The 26,184-nt window shown below is 44.4% G+C and overlaps 1 protein-coding gene across 1 annotated transcript in view; it reads right to left on the minus strand.

The window, feature by feature from the left end:
• Window positions 1-26,184, minus strand: part of LOC119659029 — a 195,791-nt gene that overhangs the window by 47,303 nt on the left and 122,304 nt on the right. Inside the window, exon 2 of the mRNA XM_038066924.1 lies at window positions 5,831-5,990. Coding sequence (XP_037922852.1) covers window positions 5,831-5,990 — 160 coding nt within the window. The remainder of the gene's footprint in view (window positions 1-5,830; window positions 5,991-26,184) is intronic.

Genomic DNA, 26,184 nt, shown 5'->3' on the forward strand with positions numbered 1-26,184 from the left:
ACGAAGGGTGGTGGAGTCCTAGTCGAACTGGGGCCGTGGACAACAAATAAAATTACGTTCTGTGAAGCAGTCAAGGGGCCTCTGGGAGAGAAAGCTTTGGTTTCCTGCCTGGAGCCCACGTGTTCTCTGTGAATTCGAGACCTTGACTGCCTCGCAGAAAACAACGAGATAGAAGCGGCCATCAAACGCAAATGTCCGGAGGTAACTAATATCCGGATTAGTATCACCTCTACAGACTCCCGAGGCTAAAAACTCGCTGCGCTGGAAGCTGCCGAGCAATACGTGTCTGTAACCTATCGGGGACCTGACAGAAGGGCAACATGCCGTAAATGCGATCAGTCAAGCCATAAAGCGAACACCATCAGAACTGGCAAGGTCAACATGATTCGCATCCTACAAATCAATATTGCTAGCGCAGATCGTTCCAGAGACAAACGTTGATTTAGTACTCATCAGTGAGCAGTACCGAAGCAAGGACCCAGTTTCATGGCACATATCAGGTTCCGCTGCCATATGGGTTCGGGACGGCACCCTCCTTATGGATTTTATCCCCGAGGGGACCGCCTTGTCGGGATTCAGTGTTCAGGCATAACGTTTTCCAGTGGATATCTAACGCCGAATGAAACGATGTCGGACTTTCGACGCAGGCTTGATGCTTTGGAGGACGATATCTTAGGCACGAATGGACGGCCCCTGGTTGAGGGTGCATTGAAAGCAAGGGCACTTGAATGGGATATGCCTCACTCAAACTCCAGAGGAACAGGGCTGGAAGTTCTAAACATCGGATCCACCCCAATGCAGGGCAATAAACAGCTCGCTACTGGCAGGATCTGGTCGACGAGGTGAGTGGGGACTCGGTTACAAACTGGTAACCCGAAAAATCGGAGCTCTGCGGAAACCCTGTTCACTTAAGGTCGAGCATATGGACCGCATTGTACATGCGCATTCCCTGCGTACCCTCTACCGGATGATGATAAAAAAGTTAACAGGCAATCCTTTCTATGAAAAGCAAGAAGGCACCAGGACCCGATGGCATTCCAGCAGGGGTATAAAAACTGTTTTCCAACATCGGCTAGACATACTGCTCGGCGCATTCAACGCTTGCCTGAAAGAGGGCATTTTCTCTGCTCGTCGAAAAGTGGCGGGGCTTCTGCTGATCAGCAAATGGAAAAGCGACCCTGAGTTGCCGTCTTCATATCGCCCACTTGGTATGATTCACACTGCTAGAAAAGTGCTCGAAAGCTCATCAGAGGTAAACTCGCTCAAGCGATACGAGATGCCGGAGACTCATCTCCCCGGCAGTTCAGTTATAGATGAGGGAGATCCATAGTTGATGGTGTTATGCGTAGATGCCGTTCGACAAGCGGAGGCACATATCCGCCGAACTCGACGAATGGTGCTCCCTATAACGCTTGACGTCAGAAACGCCTTTAATTCCGTAAAATGGAAAGACATTCTAGGCACACTAGACAATACTTTCCTCGTGCCGAACTATCTCTTACAGATATTGATGGACTATCTAAGGAATTGCTCGCTGCTCTATAAAACGCTAGAGGGTTAGAGGAGGATGGAAGGGCTGAACCTCTGGAACGTTACCTATGACAGTCTATTCAAACACGACATGCCAGAAGAGTCGCGCCTGGTCGGTTATGGAGATGATGTCGCGGCGCTTGTTACTGAACGCACTGTCGAACAGGCGGAATTCCCTTATTTGAAGGCTCCACAAGGCGGGAGAATTCGGAGACTAGCCTGAAGTAATGCGACAAACGATTCCAGGCTAGCTCTCTGACGATGGGGAGGTGTTTAGTTGGTAGTCCGACGACGTACCGTTGCGGGGTCCAACAATCTGTGCGTAAATGCATTCACCTACTCTAACCCAAAAAAAGTCTTCAGTGGAGTTCTGATATGATCAGGAATATCCGTCAAGAGAGTAGAAAAAGGGAGTGAGTGAGGATTGGAGGAGTGAGCGAGTAGCACATTGAGTGGCACTTGCTGACGTTTAGCGGTCATCCTAACCTTTCCTACTTGTATCCCTTGTTATAAGAAGTATGCTCGCAAATATTGTAATCACGACGGAGTAGTCTGAAAACAGTTCATAGCACGGCTCGCTCGCTATCAGCTCCCACGTCACATTTTTAGTAGCAAAAAGATCAATCAGGTCCAGAATTTCCCGCCGATCTACTGATCAATAACTGGGCTATTCAGATGAGATAATGTCAAGTCTAGTGTCTCGGGCTAACACGTCACACAACTGTTTTCCCTTGGAAGGGATCAGCCTGGTTAGATGATGGTGAGCACTCTCCTCCTTTTTGAGGCATAGCGTTATTATACCCCGCAAAGCCTGGCCAAAGTAAACGTGAATCCGGTGTTCGATTAATTGTTACAGCGTTCGCAAGGGGGATTCATTACTGTGGAACCGGCGTTGGACAGGATATTGACTATGAGAATATTTCAATATTTTAGTGTTATGACAGGAAAAAGAGGCTTTCTATTAGAAATTTAACGCAGTCCAAAAGGGACTTCGTAAAGGTAATACAAATCGAGACAGACTGAAGTTAAACACCAAAACAAGGTTCTCAGTCTGACGGGTAATCGCACTCTTCCTGTCTGCATCACTGGATAGAGCATCAAAGGCGTCGGTCAATTGGTATTTCCAGGAATCGTCGTTTCTGCCCACGATTGTACGGAACTTGATGCCAGATGACGCAATAATAGCACTAAATTCACTTTCGTTGTGTTGCCTCTGGTTGGGAAGTGTGTATTAAACCGGTATTTATAGACCGCGTTACCCCGAGCAAGCCATGCTCAGCCCGTGATTTCCGTGGTCAGCCAAGCATAGGTCAGGCCTCAGGCTACTGGGTTATGGGCTTTGCCCCCAAGGCTACAGTCATTTCTGACCATTGCGGCCGATGCATGAAGACGAAAAATTATAAAACTGAGGAAACTGGAATGGAGGAGGACAAGCCAGCGTTTGTGCGCAGTACGAAAATGTGCCATTTGGCGCAGCATACAGCGAAGGAGGCAGCAAGGGTTACCCGGCGAGATATCAGTACCAGGCAGTGCTGCCATTCTGGAAAGAGACACGGAGAAAACTTCGAATATAAGCTGACCGAAAGCGCAAAAGTCCAAGGGGAAAGAATTATCGCGGCAGTTGTAAACACATGCAGTCGGCAACGCTCCTACAGAAAAAAGGTGGGGAGACGAAAGAGGTCGTCAGCGACATCCGTTTCTGAAAACAGTGGAGTAGAAATGTCTTCCATTCGGAAAACGAAGGGTGGTGGAGTCCCCTTCGAATTAAGTCCAAAAACAACAAATAAAGGTACGTTCCGTGAAGCAGTCAAGAGACTACTGGGAGAGAAAAGTCTGATTTCTAGCCTAGAGCCCACATGCTCTCAGAAAATCCGAGATTTCGCCTGCCTCACAGACAAGAGAAGAGGCCATCAAACGCGAACGTCCGGAGGGAACCAATGCCCGGATTGGTATCACTTCTGAAAATTCTCGAGATAAAAACTGTAGTGGAAGTTGTCAATCAATACGAAATTTAGGGGTCGGGGGAAGGCTTGCGGGGAGCTGATGTGCATTTCGTAGGCGTGATTGACGCGCCAGACCTCATTAAAAGGTGGGTTCAACTTCCTCATTAGGTTTTATTTGGATTTACTGGAAGCCACGTGATCCACATAAGCTCAGGCGCGTATTGGTAAATTTTGCAGTTCGCATAGTAGCGAATCGATAAACATACTCCACAGAAGTGGAGGTAGTGCCTATTTTGGAGTTGCCATTCGTCACTTTTGTTGTCAGATAGCGGATAGGTCACACAATGAGGAGGAGCGACAACTTCACCGCTGGCTACGCTAGCCTGTGAGCATAGCATGCAGATTTGCACATAGGCCAATGCACGCAAAGGCTCACAATTGGGATACATACAGATTCTAAGGCAGCCGACCTGTATTGAAATTCGCACGGAATGATGCCTGTAAATATGTCCAATAGCAACATTTTGAAGGTGTAGGAGCAGGAAAGCATCGGAATAAGCTTTTCAAAAATTGAAATTAGAAGGCTTCCGTAAAATACGGGTAGGGTAGGATATGGTAGATGGGTATAAGCATAAACCGCTCGGGAAGTCTAATTAGTGCTATAGCGCGCCGTTAATATCACGAACTTCCAAGCCTTGGATTTCTGTAGGAACGACAACCACAGTAAAACCTAGCTGATTCCAATCTTCAGAGGCAGCCCGTAGCGTACAGAGAGAATATTAGCTCCCTTACCCTATAACTAGAGTTTACTTTGAAGTTCCTAAAAAATTGTTTGCTTAGTGTCCGCAGCCTGACCCTTGTTAAGCTGGGTAATAGTAAAGGAATTGCATGAGGGTTTCTGGCTCCTCTCTGTATCTTCAACCTGGTAGCATAGTTCCCTATAGGCCAATACCCCGCGGAAACCAGAGTAATCTTATACTTATTTGTGACCGGGTTTTCTGTTAAGGGCGTCAGATCCTCTTTGACTTTGTGCAAGTGGTAACACGTCGTCATCTGGAATCAGCAACTGTTAAGTAATATGAGTCGATTCTCTTCACAATTGCCAGCAGGTCGCGGACTACACCCACCATGGAACTGAGAAAAGCATAGCATCGCCGGCCAGTCCGTCAGCTTCCTTGTATCTTCTATGTTCTTAGGAACAAGGACCCAAAGGAGAGTGACTTTGAGTATGCCGTCCATAACACGACGTAAAAGGAGTACATTAAAAATATTCATTGGGCAGAACGGCAGAGCCCCAATAGCACCTATATTAAATTTGGTCTTTACGTAGGTTAGAATGGGGCGGATCATGGCTATATACATCCAAAGAACTATCCCCGCCGAGGAACCTTATTTCCTTATGAAAACCTTCTTGAAGGCATAGCAGGCTATACATGTCTTCTTAACCCTCAGTTCTTAGTCTTGAATTCAAATTTAGTCGCGGGAGGTAGAGTTCGAATTGGAATTGGTGGCGAATAGCATCAGTTCCATTCTGGTCGAATGTATGCCGGCACCAAAATCACCAAGCTGTCGGGATACATGCCACCCAACCTGTCATCCTGGTGCAAGCTTCTACTTACATCCCCGGTCAAGTAGTACTTTGCATTAGCTTAGTTCTTAGCATGAATACTATCCATTATGTAAGACGGCTCTCCGGCTCTGGTTGAAGCCTATGGTTTTGGTACTCTTTCTTTTGATGTAATGGCTGCTCACTATGCACCGTGAAGAGCGATCTCTGTGAAATATCCAGCCAGGATCGCTTCCCTGCGGCCTAGATAACCGACTTACACCTCTTCAGGCAGTCCTTGTATGACTGCCAGTATTTATGCTAGTAGCACATGTTGAGGACCTCACTCATCAGCTTGCTGAGATTGGAGAGGTCTTCATTCTATCACTGTGGTAATGTCTTTTTAGTGTATTTTGCAGCGCCTGGGACTCTAAAGGCGATTTCCAATGCCTTCTCTAGAACCCCAAACCTTGACTTCAGTTCGTCTATCGCGCAGCTGTTATCGTCCAGTTTGTTTTTGCTAACCTGACCAAACCACTACCTGGCCTCCATTTAGTCTACGTGAGGCCTTTAAAAAGGTCTTGAATCTCGGATCAGACATTCTGCGATTCCCCTGAAAATCCACGGTGGGATTTTCAGAGTTAGAAATCAGAGATTCAGTCAGTCAGTTAGTAGGACGATATCAAGGACCTTCTTCCAACAATTTCAATTCCTCAAGCTGAGAAAGTGCAAGGTTGGTACTGTCTCTATTCCACAGTGATAGGTTTGTGTTAATAAGAAAGTCGAAAAAAGAAGTCAAAAAAAGACTCACCCCTTTCGTTGATTTCCGAAATCCCCCGGAGCATGTTCCTTGCGTAAGCATTCAGCCTGTCAAAAGAGCGGTTTTCCTCGATGCGACGAAGGACATAAAATGATGTAATTTTTTCGGTGACGCTTATTGCTCGTGGATGCAGACAAGACTTCCACAATGCCTAGAAGAAAAAAACAAGAGAAAATTAAAGAGGAATATTATACACCTGGTTGCAACTTTGAATAGTGTGACAAAGAATTCTTGTAGATGAAATGGCCTGAGGTAGAAGGAATGGGAGGCCAAGCAACAGACGCAGACAGTCGGCGAGATGAAAAAAGTTGTTGGGAGATTTAAATGAAAAGAATGATTTTTGAATCATATCAGCTGAACACTTTATGACTACCAGAGCAATCTCGACAGCCCAATGGCAGTCCTCTTTCATGAAAGCTTATCTCATCTCCGCACAAGGTCATTTATTAGCGTTCGTGTTGCCGAACTGTTTCCGATTTATATGTTGATCATTCAAAGAAACAGTCCCGCGACAGCGAATTTAAATTTATAACATGCAAGTTGGCAACAAGTCGGCAACATACTATAAATGTTACCAAAGTTAATTTTGATTTAAAATTGAATGTAAAATTAAGTAAACGGCAACATAGCAAGGAAATGATTGAGTGAAGTAGCCTTCTGAATAAACTCAACGTGCCCATATAGAGCTAACGTATGATGATTGATCCTCTTCTTGGAAATCCAATGTTATACAGGTATATTTCCTCGAATCTGTTTATTCCTAGCAAATAAAATTTTCTCAACAGAACATTTATCCTCCTCAGATGTGTACAAGCGAAAATGTTATAATGACATTCGTCCTAAACGTTTAATGTAATTAGATTTACAAATCACCAAGAAAACATGGCATACTCTGCCATCAAAGAATTCGACACACGCCATATTTCATGCACGAGCGCATTACCCAAATTAAACTACAAACTTAGCTCTACACATATGCCCCCACTTATCTGCCATATGAGCAATTCCGTGTTGTGTCTAGGGGATACCAATCTAGTCCTAAAAATATGAGAACATTTGCAATCTGCAGATATAAATTATGGATATCGCAAGACTTCTGTCGGTGGCCGACAACAATTCATAATCCGCGACTTGGCTTTCTCCTCACTTGCGAGCCATGTCACCAACAGTCATCGTCCCCCCAATTCAACACCTTCAGCGACTTTCCACCCTTCGGGAGGGAGCCTTTATTCTTGTTTACTGCCGGGATTGCAAATGTACACTAAAATGTCTGTTGGCATTCGCATTTCTGGTATGGAAAACGGAGCAAAATATTTATTTTATGACTTACACGTGCTGTTTGAATGGCACAGCGATACCTCCATAAATTTCAAGTGTTTGAGTACCAAATCAAGGGGGCTTTCGCTTTGTTTACTTGCTCAATGCACATCTTAATTCGCTTAGTTTGGAGATACCAAACCAGTTCTTCCAGAAAAATATTTTCATGAATATTCATTTGACTATTGGAGACGGAAATGAGTGTAGGGACCATGTTCGCGTGCCAGCAATGAAGCCTTAAGTGACCGATTAGTCGATAGGGCCGAAAAAGCTTTTTGGCAAATTGGCATGTAGGCATCCGAGTAATCCGATAAAATCCTCTAAATGTGTTTTTCCTAAACTCTAATGACAAATTTATGTAGATTTTTCCATATGAGTATGTTTGTGGATTTTCTCAGGAGCGGGCAGCCTTGGGAACAATAAGTAGCTCCAAAAGTTTCCCAACCCAACAAGACATCTTAATCACACGGACTTAAAACGTCTGCATCCCCAAGGCTACTCCAGCGACTGAACGTCTAAAAACTATCAAAAATTCCTCAGACAGAAATCCTTTCATGGAGTATGTACACATGGATTACATGCTTCTTGGTAATAACTATATAAATTCCGAAAGAATTAGGTAAACACGGCAAAGGCGTCTGGAGTGAAATTCTAACGAAGATTTTGCAAAAAAAATGTCTCAAGGTCTTTGTGATGCTGAAATCAAGACAAAACATCGAATTTTGGTTCGAAAATTCTCAGCGCAGAATTTATGATAAGATTGGAAAAAAAATTAATGAAACTAATTTAATTACAAATGAATTTTTTTGAGAATAGCTGCAGACGTTTTTTATTTGAAATAAATGTTTCCCTAGTCAGGCGACTAATTTATCAATTTAGTTTAAGCGTTGCAAATCCCAGATTATATAAGCTCATAAGTGTCGCCTATCAAAACAGCAGACGGTAATGAAGACAGATACGGATGCGATAAGAAAATTAAAATTATTCGAAATATCGATCGGAGAAGATAAAAACAAAAAATCAAGAAAAAAGGAGTCACGGGTCCTATATCGTTACCTATCAAAATCACAAGGGAATGGTTCTTAAACTTATGAGATTAGTGAACCGAGATACCATCTGTGATAAGCCCGCAGGCCTAAAAACGGCAAAAGCAATGACACCCGAGTTCGGTACCTCCAGACAAACTACTCAATAGGAAACCGGAACAAGTCGACCCTGGGAAGGAAGTGACTTTTAGCCACTTTACCACCTTGGAGACTGCTCGACAAGCTCTCCGACCCATGAACACATTCGAGCGCTTATAAATGTCGCCCAATGTGGGGCATGAACACAAGAACCTGAAATTGGTAGTCCCATGTTATACCAGCAAAGTTGTCGAGTGCTTATAATAAACCAGGGCCATTAAAAGAACTCTTGGAGGATCAGAAGAACTCTTAGAATAATTTTTTCCCTGCGTCGAAATACGGTGCAACCAGTAGGTGAACTGCCGTATAATTACAAATTAATTATTCCTATTAGTCATTTTTTTAATTATTAGTAGTTCTCTCCTGATCGACGGCTGACTGCAGACTTTCTAGTCCGGTTCCTACGCCGGCCCCGTGGCTGTCATTCTACTACCGACAGATAGACGGCAGGTGAGTTTCGGGTTGTTCAGTCGGGGTGAGTTGTGCTGCGCTACTTTGGTGTGAAGTTCTGGTGAATCTCTGCTAAGCGGCTCCACACTACAGCGTTTCCACACTATACCACCCCAGCTAATATTGCTGATCGAATCTCACACGCTATGAACCTTTCTTCCCCGAGACTGTAGCCCCGTGGACAAAAGGATTTAGCCCGGACGCACAGACGTTTTTGGGCCTGCTGTCGACGTCAAGCCTAAAGAAGTGCTCTCCTCTGTTTAATACTTCATATGAGCCCCCATATGGTGGTTGCAGGAGCTTCCAGGTAACATCCACGCAAAACAAAACGTGTGTGCAGGCATCCATGAAGGAATGACGGAGTGGCGGCGATGATTTTAGTTAGGCCACTGCGTCTCGGAGCAAGGGCAAAACTCAAAGGAAAGGTCGACCAGGTATGGAACACAGGATCGCTAGGAAGTCTCAAACTCTCCCCGTATACCAGGTCGGCGGAGCTAGTGGCAAACTCTTGACGATGGGCTGCACGTAGGCCAAGTAGAACGAAAGGTAGGGCTTAGGACGACGACGAAGAGTCATCGTGTGTCATTAGAATGGCGTTCAGTGTCCCATTGCATTGCGAGTGGTAAGCAGTCGTCCGATGGCGTTTGAAGCCTAGGAGTTTGCCTAACTCAGAGAACAGGGTAAACGCGAACTGCATTCCCTGATTAGTAATGACTTCGGCTGGAACAGCAAAGCATGTGAAAATGCTTGGTAGACCGAGAGAATGGGCCTACCTTTTTTTATACGTGTTTGTAATTCACACTTCTGGCATGCAATGCACTATCCGGCCCATGAATTAACATCCTCATTCATTGAGGGCCAGAAATATTTGCTAGTGATCAGCCGAAATGGCCAGAATATAAGGATTGGGTTCGTTTTCAGAGGTCCCGCAGAGCATTTCGGAGGTTGGGCCGAAAAGGAGTAACTCCCGAAATTTGCATTTGGGATTGTCCCTGAGATTTTGAAGCACTGCGTCATCCTTCTGTGCCTTGGCGGTTGCTGAAAAATCGACGATGGCAGGGATTTTGAAATGCGTGACAAAGTGTCTGCAACTACATTGTCCTTGTCGGACACGTCCTAGATGTCCGAAGTAAACTGGCTTATGAAGGTACCAAAGTTGTCTTTGCCGGGCTTCTGCTTAAAAGCGAAGATAAGAGACTTGTGGTCTGTGAACACTGTGAACAGCCTGTTTTCTAGGCAATATCAGAAGTATTTGATTGTCATGTACGCGGCTAATAGTTCACGATGTAGGTGCTCTAATTCCGTTTAGCTATATTCAATTATTTGGAAAAGAAGTTCAACGGCTATGACTTTGGACAATAAATGAAGATATAAGTTTAACATGCCCGAAAATCATCCCAGGTCCTTGACTGTTTTAGGTTGTGGGAAATCTATTATGGCCTGAACCTTGTCTAGATCCGAGTGCGTTCCCTCAGGGAGAATCGGGTGGGCTAAAAACTTCACCTGCTGGTGAAGGAATTTACATTTTTCAACGTAAGTACAAGACCGGCTTCATAGAGACGTTGAAAAATGCACTCAAGATGTTCCAAATGATCAAACTCAGAGCAAGAGATGATCAAAACATCATCCAAGTATACGAAACAAAAGTTGAGGTTTCGCAGGACAGAGTGGATAAACCTCCGCATTTGCGCCACATTGCACAGACCAATAGGCTACGTGTGAATTCGAAGAGCCCGAAAGGTATGTATATTACCGTTTTCAGAATATCTTCCGGAGATACAGGGGTTTGATGGTCCGCATTCTTGAAAATACGGCAGTTAGCGAGGTTGTGCGCAAATTTGTAGATGAGTGGTATGAGGTAGCGGTCTGGAATGGTCTGACCTAGGAAGCCTGCACCTAATTTGGGACTGCTGACGTCCGCCATGAAAACGTTCGTCAAAGTCCTAGACTTACGTCCGCTTGCCTATAGCCGTAGGTGTGTATGGTTGACGAATTTGCCGCCGCTAGTTTCTGTTGTTGTGAGATCAATTTGGAATTTCGCAATACCAGGAGTACTGAGACATTTACCCCTGTGTCGATTAGGTAATGGCGCTTATTGAAAGGGTCTTAGACGATTAGGCGGCGTAGAGCTGCGTTCTGGGTAGCCGCCGCCGGAGCTCCCAAGGAATTTAGTTTTATGATGCCGTGAGCGTGCATGGGCTGGTACACTTCTTTGCATTGTTGGCAAAAATGCGGTGATACCAGCAAAATACAGAATTCGTTGAGGTCCCGACACGCGACTACTCGATCGTCCATTTCGGTTGGCGGATCGGGAACGAGTTTGGAACCTACCTCCCGAACACAAAGTTCCCACTGTTGCCGCTTGCTTAGAGACGATAGCCGGCCACCGTCTGCTGAAGCACGGTAATTTGTCCCGTGGCCTCCCGTGACACTTCAGCTTTGCTGACTCACTTACCAACAGTCGTTTGATGAGGGTGTCCTTTAACTTAGAATAGGCGCACTCTTTAAGCCCGTGGGCGACGAGCAGAACCAGGCCTCCGGGAGGCCGAGGAGAAAGCGAAGAATTCTCCGAGCCCCACAACGAGCGGAAAACGTGATCAGAGCGGAAAATTTAACAGCACCACGACCGAAGCAGAACGCATTATCACACACTCGAGTCCAAATGGCAATAACAGGATAAGGAACCAGCATTTTCAGAGGCAACAGCCTACCCAACTTTGCCTTTAAAAAACTTTGCGGCGACTCCTGCCGCCAATAATACCTTCAAATCCTTTAAATTTAACCAATTCAAGAATCTTTACATTTAAAAAATGTAGGTTGTTGCTGGCGTTGCGGAAACCTGTTTTTCTTCCTTCGATGCCTCAGCTTTTTCAGGTGACTTATTCTGCTGTTCGGAAGTGAGGCACGGGCGAATTACCGGGCTTTCTGCTGGTAGTACCGCAGCTTCGATTGGAATGGAGTTTTGTTCGTTGGGTGGTGAGTAGGAGTCTTTGAATGATTCCGCAGTGTAGTTGCTTCCTGCGTTTGTTGTTGCAACCTCCTCAGGTTGTGAATTTTCCACTGGAGTTGCGGGTTCTTCTTCAACAGTCCTCCTTTTTGCTGTCACAGGTTCCGCATGTTTCGATGGTTGTATCGGGGCAGTTGGCTCTTTTTTAGTGTTATTTTCCGCTCGATCTGAGACCGTGTCGTATAAGGCGATCATTCCAATTTTGGGAAAGTTGTCGCGATCAGCTTCGTTATGAGACGCTAGTAAAACATTATCCGCACAAAGTAGTCTACAGGGCACTGGATGTTGGATGACCCATACATCAGTATCGATAAAAAAAACAAAGAGAGGAGCGAGAGGACGATTCCTTGATGAACGCCGATAAAGAAATGAAACGATTGACTTCGACTTAGTTCTCGGTTATTTGAGCGATATCACGAATACGGTTGTTAAGAATCAGTTCCAAAATCTTCAGTGCATGGTGCAACAACAACGTTCAGGGGTCGCTGGCTTTACGGAGAGTGGCCACTCGGAGGTCCCCGAATAAGTAGTTCTGATCCCCTAGCTAGCAGTGTATCTGCGTCTTAGGTAGTAGTCTCGTGAAAATCTTTCGGTGAAGAACGAACTGCGAGTGGCCGATGCTCGTCAGGACCAACTGGGAGTCTTCGGCGTCATCGAGAGCGCTCTGCTGACCTCGAAGAAGTGAAGTGAACCTAGTTCACCAGCCCGGCGGTTTCTCTGCGCGTGGAACATGAACATCTAGAGATTCCTCGAAGCTCTTGGAACCGATGTCGATAATTCAATGGTAAACCTAATAACGACAGTCATCCTTGCCCCGCCGCGCACCCAGCTGTAATGAACCTTCTATAAATTGGTGTACGACATAAGCTGCCAACCTGCCGAATAGGATTATAAGCTTCGCCGTTTGGTTCAAGGTTTAAACGCTCCAGAGAAGGCATGCATCACAATGACAGAGTACAGACAGCGCGGCGCGATAAAAGCAAAGCTCGCTAGTCGCAGGACCTAGTCAACGAGGTAAATGGGAATTGGTGGGTCGGAGTGTGTATACTTGAAACGGTCAGGAAAGTACCCGGAAAGCACATCAGAAGTGGACTTGTTGCAGGGATACGTACTTTCGGGGACAGACAGTTCGGTTTTAGAGCAGGAAGATATATGCGACACTTGTTGCCGGACGCGCTGTTGAACAGGCGCACAGCAGATTTGACATGTTGATGCGATGAACTAGCGTATGGATAACTGTTCATGGTTCATGGTGTCGGCACTCTAGCGGATGTAGTAGACATCAATCTAACATCGGATTTATGCTTACTTCTGGCAGGATTGCCAGAATACAGTAGCTCAGAGCCGAAAGAATAATAATAGTACACAGTACGTCCTACCATTCTACCTCGCTTTACTCCCGAATGATTGAAATTTTCGTTGGTGTCATAATAAGCGAACATTCTGGGGAGTACTGATACTGTGGTCGATGCGGGTTCGCACATTCCGGAATCCAATCATAAACCCTTAACGAAAGCAAAAGGTGTAGCCGAAATAACAGTCCGGTTCCGAAGCATAACAAGTTTTGAAATTTGCAGGGGCGTTGAATAAAATCTAAACCCTCAGCTCGCCGTAGAGTCACTGCGTCAGTGGAGCATCAACTTCCCCGCTTAAATATAATAATCGTTGGCGCAACAATCCATGTTGGATCAGGGCTTTGAAGTGTATTAGAACACTTCATTCAAGACCATAGCGGTACACTACGGTACACTGTAGGAAGCAATGTGGTCAGCATTGCGCTCGCCCGAGATTTTTGCGATTTTGACTCAGGTACTCATTCACAGCTGAGTCAACTAGTATCCGACGTCAAATCACCATATAAATCCCACTGCTGCCATTAAGATTTGAATCGCGACCTTCCTTGTGTTCTAACCACTCAGCTATCCGAACACCCCCTCTTAAAACTAAACACAGTTAGCCTGTGTGGTGTTAGCCTGTAGTAACTTTTCCCTCATCCTCTTTCAAGCGGACTTGACACCGTCTAAAGCGGCATTTACGGCGCCTTTTTTCTCGGTGGACGTTCATAGCATACCCTTTTAATTTCAAAGACTATTTGATGCACGCTATGAAAATATCCAAATATCCTCTATGACACTCTCCTCTGATAGTCAATATCCGCCTTTGCTCTTTCATGCTATCAAGTTTAGAAACTCACTGCTTTGCATCTACCGAAAAAATACAAAATAAACCATTTGATGCGAGTTTTCATATTCCTTTTCTTTAAGATTACTCGCCATCCATAATAGTAACTTAACACTTTGGTTCTGCTAAGATTAATAGTGCCATTCAGAGTAACCTTCTAAGCCGCAAAATCCACTAAATCCCCCAGAGTCATTAGAAACCACAAAAATAAAGCGAGCAAATCACTAGGGCATTACCCAAAACTTAATGTCTTAATAATACTCGTATCTCATCGTTTTATCTTTCATCTGGGCTCTAACTTTCTCCGAAAGTTGAATGATCCTTACCTCAAGTAAGAGCCATTCGTGTCTCCAAATCATTCGGGTCAAAAATCTTTCGAAAAATTGAATTGCGTATCTTATTGTCTACCTATCTACATATATGTATCTCTGAACTCTTTTGTGTTACTATCTCCTGGGCTATGTGTTGATGTTAATGGACGTGACCATTGTTGGAATTCATATGCCAACACGTGACTGAGTGCAAATTGAGTTTAATGTTTGCAAAATTCAGTCAAGAGAAAGATACGCTTTCCGTAAACCATTTTTTTGGAAAGGATTGAATTGGTGAAAATATTTAGAGATACACACATAACAACATTGGCTGGTCACAACCAGATAAAAGCAACCAAAGACTTTGTTTACCCAGTCAAATTGGAGCCGTTAAAGTATATTTTTGTGTTCCAGTTGATTTGTAACGGAGAAAGTTCAAAGAATGTGTTTGAGTTTAAATTAGGAATATAGTAAATTCCATCTGCACTGTTGATCTAACTTGTGACACTTTAATGGGACCGAATTGCATCTTATGAATGTTGACATCCTGCTTACAAATTTGTAAAGTATATGCCAAATTAGACTGTACCATTTCGAAGACTGACATCTTCTACTTAGGTTAAATTGCAAGGGTGAGATGCACTTAAATTATTATATAATATATGGCGCCCAACGTGGGACTGTAATGCATTTCTCTAATCTAAAGTCAAAGGGAGCTAGAACACCAGCTCTGCTTGGAAAAATTGCAAGATGCGGTCTAGTCATCCTGACCCGTGTGAATGTTTTGGACCTCTTCGTTGTTCAGCCCAATGACAATCGGAAATGTTCGATGAGTTCTTGGAGGGAGTCCAACAATATGTGGAACCGTTGGAATGAGCACCGTGGAAGTCGAAGCTTGCTGACACGCTTCTTCGGGGCTTTTTTGGGAGTAGGGTAGGTGAATGCGTTTACGCACAGAGTGTTGGACCCCCGCAACAGAACGCTGTCGGACTACCAACTAAACACCTCCCTGTCATCAGAGAACTAGCCGGGAACCGTGTGACACATTACTTCGGACTAGCTCTCCCGGCTTTGGAAGCCTTCAAGTCAGGGAATTCCTTTCACCAACGGGAGGGGAAAGGGGAGAAAGGGAGTTGTTGTTAGTTCAGGGAACCCTTACCGTCCAATCCCTCCGCCAGTCGAGTTCAATCTTTTTCGCAATAAGAAGAGCCCGAACATAATGCGCAATACGATTCCAGCTGCCAGCGCTCTTCAGCATCTCTCTGACAATGTTGTGTGGAGAGAGCTCCCCTGTGGCCGCATAAAGCTGCTGACGAAGGCCGCCCCACCTCTTGCAAGAGAAAAAGGTGTGTTCAGCATCGTCCTCCACTCCATTGCAGAATACACAATCAAGAGATCGCGCCTTCCTAATCCTTTGCAGATAAGACTGAAGACCTCCATGTCCACTTAGAAGTTGGGTAAGGAAGTAATCAATCTCACCGTGCGTTCTGTTCAACCATGGGTTTAATTTGTCGATGAACCGCGCAGTCCACCTGCCCCTTGGCTCATTTTGCCAAGAAAGTTGCCACTCGGTAAGGGTGCATTGACGTTCCTCACGGGCAACCACTTCTCTTAAGTTTTCGCCATCACGGCGGTAGATAGCTTTGCGCTCCTTTGCGCCTCTTCAATAGTGCGTCCTGCAACAAGTGCCGCAACGTCGTCTGCATAACCGAGTCTCAGCAGACTATCGTAGGAAGCGTTCCAGAGGTCCGCCCCAAGGGTGGATCCCTGTGCTACTCCCGAAGTGATTTCCATCCTCCTTTGGCCCTCTAGCGTCTCATAGAGCAGGGAGCGGTCTTTCAGATAATCCCTCAATATCTGAAACCGAACTACCTTGCGGATAAGTCCCGATTTTCCGGGTGACAGGCTTATAGCCAAGTCCCCACGGGTCGTCATTCACTTCGTTAACAAAATTTTGCCAGCCGCGGGCTTTGTTTTGGGAATCGTTTCGTTTGTCCCCTCGATTTTTTCAGCTCAATTATGAGATCCTTTTCTGGGTCCTTTTTCAGATTAAAAGAAGCAATATCAGGAAAAGTCAGCCAGGAATAGCCAATTATGGAATACGGATGCGTTAATTACATTATGCTAAGGAAAATTGATAAATTGTCATTAAGAATTCTAACTCCATGAGACTAGAGCTCTGAGTATAAATACCTGGAACGGTTATTGGAACTTCAATTGAATTTCTGAATTCAGCCTTATCAGCTGAGCATTTGTAGTTTGAGAGAATTGGTGAATCTGAAAGCGAAATTATGAGCGTAGTGCATATAACTGGTTTGGTTGATGAAGTTGAAAGAGAGGATCTTCAAAGTATTTGCCGCCCTTATGGCGCCATTGTACAAATCAGACTTGGTAGAGGTGTGCCAAAAGAAGCATTCGTTGAATTTAAGGACCCAAAGTCGGCTGCTAATATAATAGCAGAACTGAACGGACAAGAACTGTGTGGCTATACCATTAAAACTGAATTATACAAACCAAGAACTGATAATTGCGGACGTCAACGGTCATCCAGAAGCTGTTGGAGTAGAGATACAATCAAGCATAGTAATCCGTTTAGAGGACCAAGACGAGAATTTGATAATGGAAGGATATCTCCGAATTACAGGAGGGTGGATGCAAGCAAAGATCGCATTGCCAGGAAACGGGGTCGGTCTGAATTGAGGGCCCGTGCAGTTGACCAGCGTAACTCCTACCGGAGCAGATATCCCTCTAAGAGGGATGAAGATTTTCGCCGAAGAGGCTTAATGCGAAATGATCGTTCTAAGACAAGTAGGCACCATGACAATTGGCGATCACGAAATCATTTGGTTGAGGATAAGGAACGGAACATGAATAAGTATGGACGCTTCACTAGCCGGGATCGGTCTGAATCACCCATTCGCAAATATCGCTCGGCAATTGTGCAACCTGCAAAGCGAAGACGAATCGATTCAACTGGATCAAGTTACAGCACCATGTCGAGTCAGTATTCTTCAGGGAGTGGTCGTGGGGTGACACCAGATAGTGGAAACTGGGATTGATATGAGAAACTTTATATATGCGCTTACAATTTTTATAAAATAAAAACTATTCAAGAAACTCATTTTATATCAATAATATTTTTTTTTTGAGTACAATAGGTGAATGCGTCTCACTGTGCGTTCTGTTCAACCACGGGTCTAATTTGTCGATGGGCCGCGCCGTCCATCTGCCCCTTGCCTCATTTTGCGAAGAAAGTTTCCACTCGGTAAGGGTGCGTCGACGTTCCTCACGGGCAACCGCTTCTCTCAAGTTCCGGCCCTTACGGCGGTAGATAGCGTTACGCTCCTTGGTAAGGCTGGCGATCACCATCTCAACCGATTCAGAGACGGTGCGATAAGCAGACACCACTCGCAAAGCTCCCCGCGATGCACCTCTTTGTCAAGGGCATCAGCCTATACCTCCGCACCGTAGTCGAGCTGCGCACTGTAGAACAAAAGGATATGAAGTAGTGGACTTAAATCTCTCTCTTCAAAAGTGCAGGCTATGGGACGTTGATAACACGTATAAGGGAGAATTTCGCCAAGCCCTCCGATCTCAAGAGACGAGGTATAGGAACAACAGGTCTTTAGGGTTTGGATTCCGGAGGAGCTAATAAGAGAAGTCATCGCGCGGGTTCACCACCACTTCTTGAATCAACATAAAGGGAGGTGTTTGGTAAAACTTTGGGACGTTTGTAATGTTGTTTCCACTAGTCAAAACTGGCTTTTCATATCAGAAACTACACCACTACTTAAAAGGTGCAAATCGTCATAATAATATGGGACGCATTTTCACGCCGAAGAACACACCAAAAGAGTAAATCAGTTCCTATTGGCGAAGTACGTAGTTACGTCAGCTCAAATGAATGGGGTTAGGATACCAGATAATCTACAATCTTTTGTTCCTTCCGCTCTGCAGAACATGCCCCTACCATCTTGTCTTCTCCTTAGAAATCGGGTCCAGAAACGCATCCAGCAGGCTCGCGAGGTGCAAGAGAAGGCGTCTCGTGAGTATGGGATTAGCGAAGTAGTGCATCGTCGCTTGTTTGTGCAAAGAAATGCGGTCGACCATTACAGTGTTAAGTTGGACCAGAAATTTCCAAAGGCTATGGTAATAGTGAGGAAAGGTGAATGGTAGATCTATTGCAATTTTTCATGCGATAAATATAGGATCTTAAAGATTTCTTTTTTTCTTTTTGTCAGTTAAGTTTTTTCGAGCTGGTCTCAACAACTTAGCGGCCTTGTAATCACCTGCAGCTTGGGCGAAATGCCGCATTAATTTATTTATTTATTTAATGAGGACAATGCATAGAAAACAAATTCCTTATTACATATTGTCCTCAGAGGGAGAAGCAAGTGAATGGCGTACTTTACGCTTAACACTAGAGAAGGAAATAGAATCCAAGGACCAAAGCTGTAGGGCGTTGTAGGACCGCCATAGCCTCGGGATCGGAGAGTGGAATTCAATTTGGAGCTCCGTGAAGGGTACATAAAAAATGCCCGTACTACGTGTGTTATGAGAAAAGGCGGAAAGTAATATCCTGTAGGGAGGGGAGATTGAGGGTGCGGAATAGTGATGGATAATAAACTCGTGGAAGGTTCTTTTTGTAAAAGAGGGTCCGGGTGAATTTGCATTGTACAACTTCAAGAGCGCGGCAGTCACGAATGCGGAAGGGGGACCAGACTACACAGCAATACTAAAGGATGTTGCTGACAAGGGAATAGAAGAGTGTTAAAGGGGGCTAAATTGGGGTAAATTCGGAGGAGGAACTTAGGATAAAACCAGACATTGTGGAAGCTCTATTGATGATGTCAACGAAGTGGGAATTAAAACGAAGTTTGTCGTTTAATATTGCACCCAGGTCTTTGAAGGAGGTCAGTAGTGAAAGGGGTTGTCCGCTGAGAGAACAGGAAAAGGATATTTGGGAGGGTTTAAGCGAATAACACATCCAGTGGCATTTGTTGGCACACGGCACACAGACTAAATTATCAACTGTAAGAGAGCATAGTCCAGGGGAGACGAAACAGAGGCAAACAATTTAAGGTCGTCTCCGTACAGCACATACGGGCAGGTGAGGTCATTGATAAAAAACAGGAGGAATAGCAGGCCAAGTATAGAGCCTTGGCGAAAACCAGAGAAAGAGAGAGATGAGTAACCATGAAAAGAAACTTTGCATGCACGATATGAGAGATGGGAGATGACTAAGGGAAGGAAGTCTAGTAATGAAAGTTTAGAGAGGAGAATGGAAGCCTAGCTTAGTTCTCTCTGTGCTTCTACAAGGGAATAACACATGGAAAGTGACCTCCACTTTCACTCAAAAAATGCATGCCCCTCGTCATCAGCGTATACAGGCGGAAGACAATATTTTATGAAGAATTTCATCGACGTACTGGGCAAACACCCGTAGGCGACAATGAGAATGTGGAAATTGCAGTGGACAAATTAAGGAAGGACGACAATTCTATTACGGGTTATGCAATGCAATAGAAGGCAACGTCCCAAAATGGCCGATCAATGGGTTTCCCTAAATTTGCGTGGCCTAGAAGAGTCGAAGACGATTGTAAACTCCTCGGAAAATGATGCAACTGAAGTGCTTCTCCAGGAACCGGCGTATGTGTAGTTAAGACACTATACCCCAAACGACAAACAATGAGCCAAAGGAGCATATTTTTGCAGTGTAGTGGCCCTAGGATGTTGTGTACATATAACGACCTACTCATATACTTCCTATTCTAAACAAATCAAGTCAGTCCTCGCGAATAACTTGACCATCTTCATTTCCCTTGGAGGAAAACTAATTATTTCACTCCGTCCCAGTCTTTAGTGTAGAAAAGATATTTCACATGAATGCTGAAGGAAATACTGACCACCTCAATACACCTGTTTTACCACTACTATTATACTCCCTACCTTAATTCAGTCTCTTCCATTATCGTCCTCCGTTTCCATAGCACATTAATTAGTTTTATCTTAATTTTAACAGCCAATGTCATATTCGTGTTCCTTTATTACACTTTTGTATTTTCACACCTTCTATAATACCCTCTGAAACGTGAGTCTCCAATATAAGTCCACTTGCCCTAATATTTACTCTGTGACTTTTTTTATACCGCTTCCATGCGTTTTTTTGCGTTCCACCCCCAACTGGCAGCTGTTACTCACCATGCCACCTTCTTTCTTCTGTATTTGCTAAAACAAGAAGCTGCAAAAAAGAAATTCGAACTGAAAAAGTTGCTGCACGTGTTTGTAATTTAATGTCCCCTCTGGGTCTGTATGATAGAATCCGCCATTGCTGCCGGAGCTACTATGATTGTTGGGACGCTTTTAAGAAAATTTATGGCATTACAAGGAATCGTGCGTATAAATCACGTTGAATTACTCATTGGGTTTGTTATGTTTTTGTGTACAGAAAGGTTGACACGTTTGGCAATACACACAACATCTCCTCTGATGCTGAGGCCGCTCTAGATATTATTATGTAACAATAAGATTCTAGAAATACACACATATGTAATTGAGGTTCTTGTATTCTGCGTGGAAGTATTATGGAAGCTGTGATCTGATGGAGCAATTTTCTTAAACATGTGGTGCCCGTTGGCTTAGATGGGATAAAGAAGGTCGCATTTGCCAACTGTATTACCTAATCTTCTTACATCCGTATAGGCTTAATCGTGTGGGCCTTTCGCTTCAATTTCAATTTAATTAGATTTTTATTTGTAATTTCAGATATGTTTTCTTGCCTTCTTCTCTTGAACCTTTCTTGACCTTCTGATGATCCCGCTATTAATCTTGTAGTGTGGGGCACGCTGAGATTTTTATTAAGGATCGTGGGAAAACTTATTAAAAGTACCGTCCAGGAAGGTAATAGCGTGACCTTCATTAGAAGACTTGGAATTTGGTGTTCAGCATCCATACTATTACAGGTACCCGCTTCAACATTGGTGACCTAAACGTGATTCTGTCTTTTCAAAATAAGTGTTTCCTGTTCACTCCTTGGTGGAGTATAGGGCATCCATACAGATTGTGCTTCAGTTTCACTATGATCACACTTAACGCTGTGCAAGTGATAAGCTCAAAACAGCAAGACTAACACAGACACCCATGACAACTGGGATTCGAACCCAGAGCAGCGAGATTAGGAGGCTGAGGCTCTACCCCTTCATCCATCGCGCCGTCAAAAACGTCTTTCTTTCCTCGCTTGTTTCGTTCCATGTTGTCGAGGGAATTTCGTGTCAACATACCAACTACAAGGAGTTGAAAAAGCCAAAACTGGTACCTCTCCTCGTAAAACGTATGACGCTCGTGCAGAAGTTATGTGAAGAATTTGATACCACGGATAATATTATCCGAACCAACTATGGAACAAACACCAATCATCAAGATTCTGTAATAGATAATTATTATTCTGTTAAGGGCAAATCCAACCGCGTCCTTAAAGAACTATTGCGCACTTTTACTAATTAAAGTGTACCTATTAATCATACTATCTCAAACAACCCTATATGCGTCAGGAACTTAAGTATATTCCCTACTTCCAGATCTTTCAACTTTGCATCTGGTATTAAGTGTTCTCCTAGATGCTTCGACCTACTTTGCACAAGTGGCGAACACTGTCCCAGGACGTGTATTGAGGTTTTATAACACTTCGCACAAAACCTGCAGGCAGTGTCCGCGGATATCCCAAGCTTTCCTAGGTGATAGTTTAGTCGACAGTGACCAGTGAGAATTCCCACTATGATTCGAAGGTTCTTTTTAGTGAGGTTTAAGCAATCCTTTGTGTGCATGGGTTCGTATCCCCCAATATGCATCCTGGACTGCTCCATCCATGGTACGCCCGTCCAGTATAGTTCCCTCAACCGTTCCTCTTCCTTTCTTAGTGTCATAGCAATGAAACCGTTTCCGATTCCACAGAAGGGTTCTGGCCCGTGTAAAGGCGTCCCTCCTTGCTTCTTGGCTAGTTCGTCCGCTGGCTCGTGGCTTTCCAACCCAACATGGCCTGGCACCCAGAGTATCCAGACCTTATTAGACGAGCCGAGTGTATTCAATCTCTCAAAGCATTCCCATACTAGTTTAGAGTTCACATGGTTGGACTTAAGTAACTTGATCGCTGCTTGGCTGTCGGTGAGAATAACAATGTTCTGTAGTTCCTTTGGATTCTGTAATGGAATACGATTAGGAGATTTAGAAGACTTATCTCCAACTAACACGAATTGCAAGCCATAACTGACACTTGGCAATCCTTAGATACCGAGAGTGTCGGCAAAGGAAGACATAAGAATCGATAGTAACCTGTCGTAACGCAGCACAACACACTGGCAAATCAGCTCCCCAGTGTAGGAAGGGCCTATTAGGACCGCATCGACTAAGAGGAGACATTACCCAAGGCGTAAACCCCGAAACAATGCCGGAAAAGCGATTAGTGCAACTCAGTCGGCAGCAGTTGAAACTATCAGTGACAAGCATGAAAGATTCATCAAGGAAGGTGTACCCAAATGTCTACAGGTCTTGAAGATACCGGAAACATGTGGATTGAAGGATTTTGGCCACATATTCAACAACCACTAGGTACCGTGCAAGTCACCATAAAATCAAGCATCAACGATTTCTAGGCTTCTATTGAAGCTCACATAACCTAATAAATAGTCAATATATCACCGTTTTACGTAGAGCATACCTCGCAACCTCAAATTAGCGAACACAAATTTCCATTTCTCTGGCGCCGAAATCTTCTACTCCATTTTGGTAATGGGTCAAATAAATTTTGGCAATCACTCCCGTTCCATATTACCCTCGTTGATTGCATCATACTAGAGAGAATCAGCAACTGTCAGCACTGGTAGCGAACTACTCCTTTATAACTCATTATAATTCCGAGAATCTGACGGCCAGGCAGTCTTTTCATGCACGGTTGCATTGATTTCTAAATTTCCTATATGTCGTCTTCCTTCGCCTCTATCTTTTAACGAACTCGTAGGAATTTGAAAAACGTGCATGCATTACACGGGCTCAGGCCACTGTGATCTTCCTAACTTCACAAGTATCGATGAAAGTGGTTCGTTGTCATTTACGCGCTTCAACACTGATCCAAGGATTTATTGTAAGATTGTTATTATTTTGATTGATCTAAGAGCGCCTCGCCCTTTACTTTATATTTAATAGGAAATAAGTCTTCCATGGCATACGTCTTCGAAGGGTTACAAAACATCTAGAAAAAATATCTTTCCGAAGCCAAGAAAGAGGGGAGAAGTGGAGATAAGCCCACAAGAAACCCACATTCAAACAAAGAAGGAAGAGAATACCGGGTAGGTCAAGATAGGAGCCAGGCGGCCCGCCGTTAGCTATGCCAATCCAGTGAAGGACGTCCGACTGGCTATCCTGCCGAAATTATTTCCGAAGCAAATACTCACTCGTAAAGAAGATGGAGTTCAGAGCTCGGATTCACCGGCACGCGTTTTCGACCAGCTCTTAAACTGATATAATGCATGGCAGGCTGGAAGACATGATGGAGAGGCTTAGGAACATGATCCCTGAATTTCCAGGCTGAAAGAAAAAAAAAGAACATTCAACATGTACTGGGGATGATACACCAGGAGCACACATTGTAACCTACTATCCACTGAAAAGAAGAAGTTGGAAGATTTAGAAGGAATATTGAATAGTACTCCTAGCAATTTTAAGTACTAACGGAACCAATGCCCAGCACTAAAGTAGCCGAGGTAAACCCCCACCACGTAAAAGCCGCATCTGCTACAATTGTAAAGCTTTTGTCAAGAACAACACTGGAATAAGGCTGGCTCAAGAATTTTGGGCGTCCGCAAAGAGGAGGTCTACAGGTACTTTGATATTCCTTTTGCGAATAGAGCGTGCATCATTCGTATACGCACTTTAGAATATATATGTCTTTTAGAGTTCCTTTTCATTCAAGTTTCATACGAGGCTGAAGAAGAACTCAGGAGGGATCCGAGTCCCACCGGTATTAGTGGTTAAACAGGTGAAATTCTGCGAGAGGAGGACACAATCACTAATATTTAACTGCGATATCAACGCCCATAATGCGATCCGCAGCAGCAGCGAAGAGGAGAGTACCTTCTTGGATTGGCCCGTAGCAATACGCCCTGTGAGCTGGGGCTTAAGAATACACTCAAAGTATTCCATGGTTGCTGTAAAAGGCGACTAAAACGGATAAAAATATGCCAGCTAGAAACCTACAAAATCCTCAAATAGGAACTCACCTCACGCCTAAATGTGATTGATTTTTTAAATGTGCGCGCACTCCTCGACAACGAAAGTAACGATCCCCAAAATGTTCGCTTTCTCCAACTCGAGCGGGAATTACAATTATATAAGGTGAACATTCTAGGCCCAAGCGAAATAAGATGGGGACTCCGGAGAGCACTCCTCTCCCTCTTGCGTAATGTGGTTTTGTGCTCTGAAAAGCTGAGTGATAACAGACGCGAATCTTGTGTTGCTTTCTTCATCTGGGTGCCGGTTTCTGACAGACTTCTAACTACAAGATTCCAGTCCATGTTAAAAGGCATCACAATTGTACACTACTATGCACCAACTGAGACCTCTGTTATAGTGAAGAAGAATCCTTTCTACGAGTAATTACACGCAGTTCAGGGGAAGCTTCCTAAAGGCTACATTGTGATCGTGATGGGTGATCTAAATGCCAAGGTGGGCTCTGACAATTTTCTCGGAAACTTGATGAGGAAACACGGCCTTGGCGACCATTTTAATGGAGTTTGTGGATTTCTATTATTCGAGCACAGAGCATTGCATACGGTCAGTTGGAACCTAATTGACACCATTCGAGCAATTAGATCGACCACTTTGCAATAGATTTAGGAGCTGTCTCCTGGATGTACGTAACAAGAGAGGCGCTAACGTCAACCTCGAAAGGAATCACCATCTGATGGTCGCGTACGTTCGCTTGCGTGTTACATTCGCCAGTTCTCGCAAGGTTGAAGAGTTACGACCCCTAAGTTCAATATCAACTGCTGGAATGATCCAGCTATTGCTCGACAGTAGAAGAGTAGAAGAACTATCTTGCTAATCGGCCGCAGATACACTAAGTAACTCACCTGAGATTCTCGATGAGCATTGAGCCACCATCAGAAATGCTCAGGTGGTCAGCCAAGTCCCAAAAGAGCATCAAAAGAGCTCATCGGCTGCGAAATCTGATACTGAACGAAATCCCGAGAAGGTGAGCATAGCGCGCACCGTGACAATTTCCTATTTCACTGGTCAGGGAAGATGACAAAATGATTTCAGAAATGTACACCGCACCACTTAGCACCTTGACTGGTTTGCGGTGTCCGGTTTGCATAAATTCGGTCACTCGAACTGGCATCAAGTCAGTTCCGTTCACGTCTCTGGCTTCTCTTTCTTCGGGCTATTCCTTGAAAGGTGTAGGAGAAGTTACTAGCAGATAGGATTCACTCTGTAGTCTTTTCACCAGTGCGAACCCCCATACGGGGGTTCCGGCCCTGTATGCACCATTGTAGGAGAGCGCACCGAAAATGCTGCAACTTCAACTAAATATAGTGAGTATAATCCCACCCACTACCCGCATGAAAACTACATGACTAAGACTATAGTGAAATTTTTCATAAGGTGAAGGTTAGCTATTATCTCAGCTATTAAGGATTATCTTTTATTTTGGGTATCAAATAAAAGAAATATAAAAGAAAAGACACACACTGTCGTAATCACCGAAAGAGAAGAATGGTCGACAAATGGCCATGAGTCTTTTCAGATCACAGACTTTATAGTCTTCACTGGTGGGTCAGTCGCGGAGGGTGGATCGGGCGCAGGGGTGTTCTCGGAGAATCTCAATATAGGTCTGGACCGACC

Source organism: Hermetia illucens, chromosome 6, assembly GCF_905115235.1.
Source record: "Hermetia illucens chromosome 6, iHerIll2.2.curated.20191125, whole genome shotgun sequence".
NCBI classification, from domain to species: domain Eukaryota; kingdom Metazoa; phylum Arthropoda; class Insecta; order Diptera; family Stratiomyidae; genus Hermetia; species Hermetia illucens.